Genomic DNA, 10,201 nt, shown 5'->3' on the forward strand with positions numbered 1-10,201 from the left:
TCACTCTGCTGATACCATTATTGGACCTAATCATTTGAGTCATAAGATCAAGAACACATATTCCTGCTCATCCAGAAATATAATTTATGCTACCATGTGCCGAAAGTATCCGTCTGCTATGTACATTGGACAAACGTCTCAGACACTTCGCCAAAGAATCAATGCCCACAAAACAGATATTAGACAGGATCACAAAGAAAACAACAGTTTCTTGCCATTTCAACCAGAAAGGGCATTGTCTCAATGACTTGATTACCTGCATCCTGCTTTAAAGACCTTTTCACACCAGACTTGAAAGAGAATCCTCTGAACTGTCATTCATACTTGAATTCGACACTTTTTACCTAGGTCTAAACAAAGACATTAATTATCTTACCCATTACAAAGATAGCTTCCCCAATTATCACCTCTAATATCATTAGCTCACAGACATTTACCTCCCCTCCTCATCCCCCTTCTGTTCTGAAATTTGATTTGTCCTTTTCATACGTGTTCATTTTTTTGATTGTATCCTTTAGTATATATGGTTGTGCCAATTTTCTTCCACTATTTGATCTGAGAAAGTGGGTCTGGCCCACGAAAGCTCATCACCTAATAAACCATCTTGTTAGTCTTTAAAGTGCTACATAGTCCTGTTTTTAATCAGCTCCTGGCACTTTATAGGAAGAGCTCTTAGTTACAGTTACCAATGTACTACAATATTTTTATCAGTGATTGTTTTGCACCAGTATAATTGTGCCCTTTAAGCAGTAACTTTTAGGGGAAATCATAGAATCATAGGACTGGAAGGGACCTCGAGAGGTCATCAAGTCCAGCCCCCCGCCCTCAAGGTAGGACCAAGCTCCATCTACACCATCCCTGACAGATGTCTATCTAACCTGTTCTTAAATATCTCCAGAGAGGGAGATTCCACCACCTCCCTTGGCAATTTATTCCAATATTTGACCACCCTGACAGTTAGGAATTTTTTCCTAATGTTCAATCTAAACCTCCCCTGCTGCACTTTAAGCCCATTACTCCATGTCCTGTCCTCAGGAACCAAGAGGAACAAATTTTCTCCTTCCTCCTTGTGACACCCTTTTAGATATTTGAAAACCGCTATCATGTCCCCCCTTAATCTTCTTTTTTCCAAACTAAACAAGCCCAGTTCATGAAGCCTGGATTCATAGGTCATGTTCTCTAGACCTTTAATCATTCTTGTCGCTCTTCTCTGTACCCTTTCCAATTTCTCCACATCTTTCTTGAAATGTGGCGCCCAGAACTGGACACAGTACTCCAGCTGAGGCCTAACTAGTGCAGAGTAGAGTGGCAGAATTACTTCACGAGTTTTACTTACAACACACCTGTTGATACAACCTAGAATCATTTTCTTTTTTTGCAACAGCATCACACTGTTGACTCATATTCAACTTGTGGTCCACTATGACCCCTAGATCTCTTTCCGCCATGCTCCTTCCTAGACAGTCGCTTCCCATCTTGTATGTATGGAACTGATTGTTCCTTCCTAAGTGGAGCACTTTGCATTTCTCTTTATTAAACTTCATCCTGTTTACCGCTGATCATTTCTCTAACTTGCTAAGGTCATTTTGAATTATGTCCCTATCCTCCAAAGAAGTTGCAACCTCACCCAGTTTGGTATCATCTGCAAACTTAATGCGCATAAAGGTTTCAGTGAATAAAATTGGTACAACAAAGTTTGTTCTGCGCATGCTTGCTAAGCTATGTATGTCAATGTGCATTCAGTGTACATTTATTTTCAAATGATTCCTACTCAAAATTACTAAGCATTACTACATAGTTATTTAAAAAAAAGTCACCATAAAAATAGGATGCACATCTGAATCTGAAGTACATGGAGCATTAAAGATGCAACTATGCGTAATGGCGCAACCTTATATAGTGCATCTTTATACTCAATTATACAACACAAATCACTGCACTGTGTTTACCAAATACCAATTCAAAATTATGTGGTTATTTCTGGATGATTTTGCTTTTTATACACGTACATTTAGTAAATGTGACTTACTTTATTTCCACTACACCAGCAGGAAGTATCTCTCTAAATGATTTTTCAGAAGTATAAGCTTTAGTTAATCATTTATCTGGTCTGAAAGTTGTGAAGAGTAGGAACGTTGAGACTCTAAATGCTGTACTATGCCACCTGGATGAACTGAAGGAGGACGGAAGAAACAAAATAAGATGTCCATGGGCCAGACTTTTCTGCCTGGGGTAAGCTACTGCTTCTGGTACTAATTTTTACAAATCCTGGTGAGGTTTCACTGTTGGTAGGACTGTGCTATATAAACTTTTAAAATTTTAGTGCTGCTAATTTAAAAATGATTAACTCAAGTTCTCCTTAAGCATGATAATACAATATTTTGCACTTATTTAGTACCTTTCCTACAGAACATTGTGTTGTAACATGAGAAAGGAGTTAAATCTCACAATATCTCTGTAATACAGGGAAATAATATCCTGTTACAAAGACGAAAATGTTGGGCCCCAGTCCAGCCATCTTAAAGAACTAAGTTTTGAGAATTTCCCAGCTTCCATGGTCTTGCTCAACACTTCTAAAACGTGGGCTTGTGGGTCTTCGCTAAGGTGACACTTAGCAAAGAGGGATACTGTATGACATTGTCCCCAAATATTAGGGTTTGTTTCCTGTTAGAGAGGGAAAGGAGAGTCTTGCAGCTAAGAACTGGTGTGTATATTTAATAAAGAGTTTCAGATATATCTTGGAACAAATAAATAGTTTGATGGCATAGTAAGTTAATACCAATCTTTCATTCTTGGACTACAAAGTAATTTCAGCCTGCAGTCCTATAAACCAAACTAGAACACCATCGAACATGATAGGAGACACAAAAGAATGACTGATAGGGTAGTAAAGTTTGGAGCTTAGGTTTTCAAGGATCTAAGTAAAAGTAATGAAAAATATATTATTTGTAACCAACTATCTTCAGATTTCTTTTAAAATTAGAGTAAATGAAAAAATAAAAATAAACTATGGAAAGACTATCCTCAAAGTGAACAAAATAGTTTTATGATGTTTACTTGTAACAATGCCTTTTTTGTGTTTTGAATCCATATTTGTCCTTGGGATAGTAGGATTCCTCATGGATTTAGAAATGGCTCCACTAGACATGGATTAACAAAAGTGTCATCTAAAATTGCACCAAGTACAATGTTTTCACAGGAGGCAGAGCCTTGTTCATAACATATGAGACAATACTTTACAGATAACCTTGTTCCCAGCACCATGGGCAACTAGGATATACACAATAATATCCTTCAGAAAAGGTCAAAGGTTGTGCCAAGCATACTTGAACCCCAAAATACACTCACTCCCTGAGCCATCACTGAAAGGATACAGGATTGGAAATGGATTCTCCATGAGTCTTAATTTAGCTCTATAAGAAATAAGCCAATTATAGTTGCAAATACAATAGTTTAGGAGATTATCTTCAATTGCAGAAGAACTTCAAATTAATACTTCTGACCGTCTCATAAATCTCTCATGTTTTTAAATCAGGCAAAATATGTACACAAATCATTAGAGGAAAACCAGAAAATGTAGGAAAACCCAGGAGAACATGGAAGTAAGAGGTATTTTCATTTTAAACTACAACTTGGGATATTGATATATTTTCAACTGGAAAAGTATGGAGCTCAGCAAAGCTGTAATGTTTATTGCAGAAATGCAGAATGAGATACTGTACTATCAACTTTTCTTAGTAATGACAGCGGATCAGTAATTTCTAAAATGAGTACTGGAAGCACACTTATTGTGTTGGCTTTTTTCTGTGTCATAAGAACATAAACTTTATACTTTGCACATATTTCTTTCCATCGTCAATTACCAGATTTCCAGTTTCTAAAAGTATTTAGAGATTGAACCCAGAGGGGATAAGAAGAGAAAACATTTGCATGCTTCGTTCTTTAAACCCATTTCAGCTCAACTTTTGATTAGGAAAAGTATGAAATTTTCTGATTGTGGACTGCAAAGGTTAACTACCTTTACCCAAGGCTGAGGATGGGCTTTGCCTAAAAAAAATGGGGAGCCAAGTGGCTTGGAATGGAAAGGGAAGAAAGAGTGGTTCATAAAAGATGACAATTCATTATCCACATGTAGATGCCCTTCTCTTAAGCCAAAGTGAAATAGAGTGTGCTAAAAATATGTCATTTGTTAGAGAGTACTATTTTTCATTATGGAATGACTAATTTATAACAGAAATATAACCACCTACTTACACTCATCAAAAATCCTCCTACACCCTACTAAGCATGACTTTCCTTGGCTGTATCTTATTAAAAAATATTTCAGAACTGTTGGAGTTTTAGCTCTCCTGTTTGATTTAAATTGTGAAGTGATTCAAGCCCACAATATTGTTGAATCAACCTCTTGTTCAAATGGTTCTGGATTCTTTGAGTTTCCTCATGACATAAGTAATCTTCTTAATACAGAATCTGTTCTGCACTGGACAGTTTTATCATCATAGATCATCTGTGGCCAGTGCTGTTTGGTAGTTTTATTTCATGTGGAAATGTGAAGCTATAACAGACTCGAAGGATAATTATCATCAAGTAACATGGCTAGGTTTGTAATGTTTTTCAGAAATAGTGTACTGTATTTTAGTTGATCTTTCAGAGTAAGTGACAATAATTACAAAGCACCCAAACACATTTCTAGTAATAACAAACATCTTGGGATTCTAACGGAAAATTCTAGCGTCTAAAGAGGAACTTCAGGGAGAAAGCACTGATTTAAAAACAGAGTTATTATAGCATGCAAACAATACCACGTTTATAATACTTTACATGTACATAGCAACTTTCTTCCAGGTGCTTTATGGAGTGTGTAAAATGCTATCACCTACTATCGAAGTCTGTACATATTTTGATGACTAAATTAACATAAAAGGAAAGACTGTAAAATATGCTGTAAGACCTGTACACCAAGCAGTCAGGAAATTTTCAAGGACTAAATCTGTATCTATTCAGCATTAATGAGTGTCACACAAATTATTGTAATCCAGGAAACTCAAAAATCTCTAATATTTATAAAGCCAAACTGCGCTATTCCTTTACGAAGAATAGGAACTTAAACATCAGTGCTCAACATATAAGAGTTCATGAATACAAAGGAACATACATGTATTACTATATGCTAGTCAAAAAACCTATAGAAATATACTCACGTATACAGTGCCTATATACATATTTGTACATGTGAGTTAGATGCATCAATATACCTATCTACACACACCTTAAATAGAATCAGTTCAAAATACTAAAATTCAGGATATAATACAAATCTTCGAAGAAAATAACTATAATTGAGTTCATTTTTATGATGGTACTACTTTAAAAGAAAATACTATAGTTTTGTGAATTAAAAGTCAGAGTAAAGTTCACAGATGCCATCTGAGACAAAATATGAGACAGATCAAAAGGAAAAGCAGAGCAGTCCAAAAATCTCTGGATGAGTACACTCTCTCTCCCCCTCCCCTGTTCTGATCTGTTTCTTCAGGAATTCGTGTACAGACTAATCAAGTGAAAGTCATTCCTAACCTCATTAGTAGGTCTTGCACACCATTTTTGTTTCAGTTTATAATAATAATAAACCACATACCCAGAGCTTTCATAATGGATATAGAAATCATAGCAATCATAATAAAAAAACATACATTTCAAATGGACATTCAGTCTCACCTCAGTTTATCAGACTTTTTACCTTTTGTATAAAGTATTGAAATGACATTACCAGGCACATCTGATATGTATTAACCTGTATTTAGTTTTGTTATTTCCTAAATTCACTTGCCCACACTAGATAAAATAAACTTGGTACTACTATAAAACTCCACAATCCTGCACTAAGCCATTGTTCCCTTTTTAAAAATTCCTGGAAAAAGTAGCTACATGGTCTTGGGTTAGGAACATACTGTGCATGTCAGCCCTCAGAGTAACATGAGAAGGGAGGTCCAAGGAGATAGCTGTATTCTGTGAAGCTCTAGGTTTCTGATGTCTAAACATATGGAGCTACATCCTTTGATCCGGTTGAGCTTGGACTTGAAAGACAGTTTATGCCACCTTTGGTGCTCCCTGATCCTCCCAGAGCTGGAAAGGAGTTAATTCAGCTTTGGCACAATTTAGAGCAGCATCAGGGCTGCTCTTTACTGTGTCTGGTTACTGTGGAGACAATTTAGCCAGCTAGGAATTATTTGTTGGTGTTTGATAGAGTTTTGTCCATATCCTCTGGACTGGCAAGATAATGGCTGATGTGGGGCAATTCCAAGATGTCCATAAAATGATACTTTGGATCACTGGATTGCTACTAAAAGGGGCATAACAGGACAGAGCATCTAGCTCACTGTATCCATCCCACTGACTTGAGAATAGGTACACCAGGGCTCAATTTGATTTACTAGTCCCCCACCCGTCACAGCAACAAATGCTAGGTGCTATAAGTAAAAGAATTTTTCCATTGCTTAGTGCATCGCTAAAAGTTGGAGAGCCGTCCGCCCCACAAGCTTTTTCTAAATATGCACATACAAGTAAAACGAACTGAGAGGTGGAAAGCAGGAGGCGAAGTGAAGAGAGGTATAGCGCTTTGGGAAGGTCGGTTTTTGCACATCTTATTCTTATGGGAAAAGCAATCCCTGTGGCCCCTTCTAAGCTAAGCAAAGAAAAGCAGCATTGCATAACCCACACTGCTTTTTCTCAAGGTCGCCTACTCCACGATCTCTGCAACACTGGCCGTCAGTTGCCAAGTAGCTCGCCAGAGGATTAAGGGAAACTCCCTTGCAGCGGTGAAGCAGCTGGCAGTCTCCAAACAGTGGCAACTCCTGCGAAGTGCAGCCCATTTTTAGGATTCACACGGTCTCCAGTGACGCTTTTCCCCGTCACTTCAACTACACTTTCCTACAGAAGCTCGACTGCAGCGCCCATCCCACGTCCGTCTACCCCTGTCCGAAGATTGAGCTGAACTCTGGGGTTACTCCTGAAACTCCGAGAAGGGCGGGGCTTCACCAGAGGATCCCTCTGAGCAGGCTCGGTTCAGGGTGGGGAAGTGGGTGACTGGCTGCTGCCCAGTGACTTTCAAAGAGGCGTGTCACCCCCTTGCTGTGCAGGCGGCCTGGTCCTGACAACTCCGATGTTTTAGGGGCGGGGGTTACAAGCCAGGCGCGTCTCCAATTACTTTTCGACTCGGCGCATCTCCAGAAGCAGAGACCCCCACGGTAGCTCTGGGAGACTTGGCTGAGTTGACGCTCGCTGCGAAATGAGGCGCGAACTCCGCAGTTCAGCTTTGGGGAAGCAGCTCTGGCCTCTAGAGCGGTATACGAGGGGGGGCGGGAAACCCCCAGGCGGGAAGCCCCCACCCACCCTCCCTCGCTGTTGTTTCCCTGACTGTGCAGTGGGGTTTACTCTCCTCAGTGCTGTGCTGGGGTCTCCCTCTCTCAAACCCGCCTCAGCCCCATTTCACAGCCCAGGGCGACCCCTGAAGAGCCTCCAGACCTCCCCCGGGTTCGTTGTTCTAGCTCCTGCTTTTGCTCCTTTCCCCTTTTTGCTCCCCGCCCCGGCTCCTGTCCCCTGCTTCGGTCAATACCCCGGTTCTGCTGGGGCTGAGGGCAGGGGGCTACCGGGCATGCTCGGCGCCCAGGCAGGCTCCCGGCGAGCAAAACGGGCTGGGCAGCGAGATGCTGACACAACACGGGCCCCATGCAAAGTTAGGCTGCTCAGGAAGGCCACAGGACTGCGTCCTTAAGCACAGTCCCTACTCCTGCAGCCCCGGCAAGCCCCCTCCCTGGCCTCGGCGCTGTGGGCTCCCTGTCCCTGAGCGCCCCACGGAGCCCCGGGAGTCGCTGTCGCTCGTTTTCCGAGCTCAATGATACCGACAGAGCCGGGGTAGGAGAGCGAGCGAGCGGGGATAAGGAGCAGCGAAGGCGTCAGCTCGGGGATCAGCCGCCCTACCACGGCGGGGCATTATCTCTGCAGGCTGCTTCTGTATAGAAAAATAAAGCTTTTAGCAGGAGATGCCCAGTCTGGGAGAGGGAGGGAGCCTTGAGAGCGAACTTCCACTGGAAAATCAGCAGGCGCTGGAAAAAAAATCTACTGCTGCTGCTTCCCAGGGTGCGATTAATGGACACACTGCGATCTGTCTCTGTGCCCAAAGTGCTGATGTAACTGACGAGAGGACAGGGGCTATTATGATTATCATCAAAGCAGAGGAGGAAGAAGCGAAGCCCGACTATACAATCTGATCTCCAGAGATCCTCCTCTTCCTCCCCCCCACCCCTCCTCAAAGGACTGCTGTGAGCCTCCATTCCCTCCACCCCCATGCCCACTCACCGGCACCCGAAGCGCCTTCAACTCCTCTGGCACAGCCAGAAGCAAGGCAGAAGAGGGGAGGAGAGAAATCAAACACCCGGAGCATCACGTACCTTGAGCTCCTCAATGTCCAGGTTTGTGGATCTGTCCATAGAGTGAAACCGAACGACACTGAGATAGACACGGGAAGTTGTGCCAATTTTTTTTTTTAAATCTAGTCTCTGAGTTTCCAGCCCAAACTCAGCCTTGTCCTCCAAACCCTGGCAGCTCCTCTCAGTATCATTCTCCGTGATCACGCCTCCACCGGTTACAAATAAATAAAATAATCACTTCTTTACTCCCTTACGGGTTAAAGCGACAGGTGATCTTTCGCCGATAATGTCCAGTGGCAATGAAAAGAGGAGGAAATCCCCACCCCCAATCCACTCAGTTTAAGATGACTTCTTCGTCTGCAATAAGCTTAGAAACCAGCGAATTGCTGCATCCCAAGGAAAAAAAAACTGCTTCCCTGGACAGCATCATGCAGCACGTTTCAGGCAAATGTGTTCAAATTGAAGAGAAGAGTATATCACAAAAACCTGTCTCCATCAAGCTTATTCTGGTAGCTAATTTAGCACCTGAGAGCCCGAGTCATTAGCAATGATCAATTTCACCGGAAAAATAAAATTCCCCCAAGTCTTGCATATACATAAAAATGCTTTGCCGCTTAAAGTATTTTCTCAATAAAATAAAGATAATAAAGTCTGTAGGGAATGGTCTCCTTTGAAGGTTATGCTAAAAGAGTTGAAAGGAAAACAGAAGGTGGATCTCTTTGCAGGAGAGAGAAGGGAGAGAGATTTTCCCCCTTCTTTCCTGTTTTACTGTCCTTCACCACCAGGTGACTGACTTCACTTCTCTCCTCTCATGGCCAGCACTGAGGGGGATTTCTCTCATCTGTCAAAAAGCAACATTTCCTTTCTCGACAAATACAACCCCTGGGTCTTAAAGCCTGTCTATCCAGACACTCTGTGCATTAGCCTTCCAGCATTTTAATATATGTATCTCTCTTATCATTCTAGATGCAAGCAAATGTAATCATGCTAGATCACTTAGAATACAAGGACTTCCATGCAGTATCCTCATTGGATATTTTACCCCATGGAGGGAAGATCAGTTAACATACTGAATATCACAGCAGAGCTACTACATCATTAAAAACCAACCAACCAACCAACCAAAAACAAAAACAAAAAACAAAAAACCAAACACTCCAACAAAACATGTTGCTTGGAAAATTAAACAAGGGTTGCTACCTTTCATTTGATTTTATTGACACAGTACATGTTTTTATATAATTCTTTATAGTATTAATATGAAGTGGGCAGTAGTTTTGGCAGAATAACCTTGTTGATGCCACATTGATTTAAATAAGGATACTTTTCCATTTATTTCTTTAGTAATTTCCTTCATTTTTCTGAAAAAGTCAGTGTGCTGTGTTTCTCATGACATTAAGCTGTAAATAGAATCAAAATTAGAATTTAAAAAATTCAAATTCCTCCCCACCAGGATCTTGATTTGATCAAACTCATTTTCCTTGCATTCTGACTGCCACTCACAGGTTTTCATTAAAAAAATAAGACTGTTTATAGGATTTCCATTTTTGATGGCCTTTTTAAATTAACTCTTTGGCTGACAGATTCTCAATGGGCATATTCCTGTACCATTGTCTTCTCATATTATACATATTCTATGGTTACATACATATATTTTATTTTCATGAAGGTATATGCATTTTTTTCCAGAATCATAGACAAATTTAATAGTTTCAAGCCAATAATATAGTCTTAGTTCAATAAGGGCTTGTTCCTTTGTTTGCTATTCTTCAAGG

The 10,201-nt window shown here is 40.8% G+C and overlaps 1 protein-coding gene across 1 annotated transcript in view; it reads right to left on the reverse strand.

Annotated features, from left to right (window-relative positions):
- Window positions 1-9,245, reverse strand: part of SGCZ (sarcoglycan zeta) — an 820,580-nt gene extending 811,335 nt beyond the window's left edge. Inside the window, exon 1 of the mRNA XM_075930376.2 lies at window positions 8,448-9,245. Within this exon, the coding sequence (XP_075786491.1) occupies window positions 8,448-8,486 (39 nt within the window). The 5' untranslated portion in view covers window positions 8,487-9,245. The remainder of the gene's footprint in view (window positions 1-8,447) is intronic.
- Window positions 9,246-10,201: the final 956 nt, after the last annotated feature.

The sequence above is a fragment of the Pelodiscus sinensis genome, chromosome 4 (genome assembly GCF_052426305.1).
Source record: "Pelodiscus sinensis isolate ZL-2025 chromosome 4, ASM5242630v1, whole genome shotgun sequence".
Taxonomy (NCBI): Eukaryota; Metazoa; Chordata; order Testudines; family Trionychidae; genus Pelodiscus; species Pelodiscus sinensis.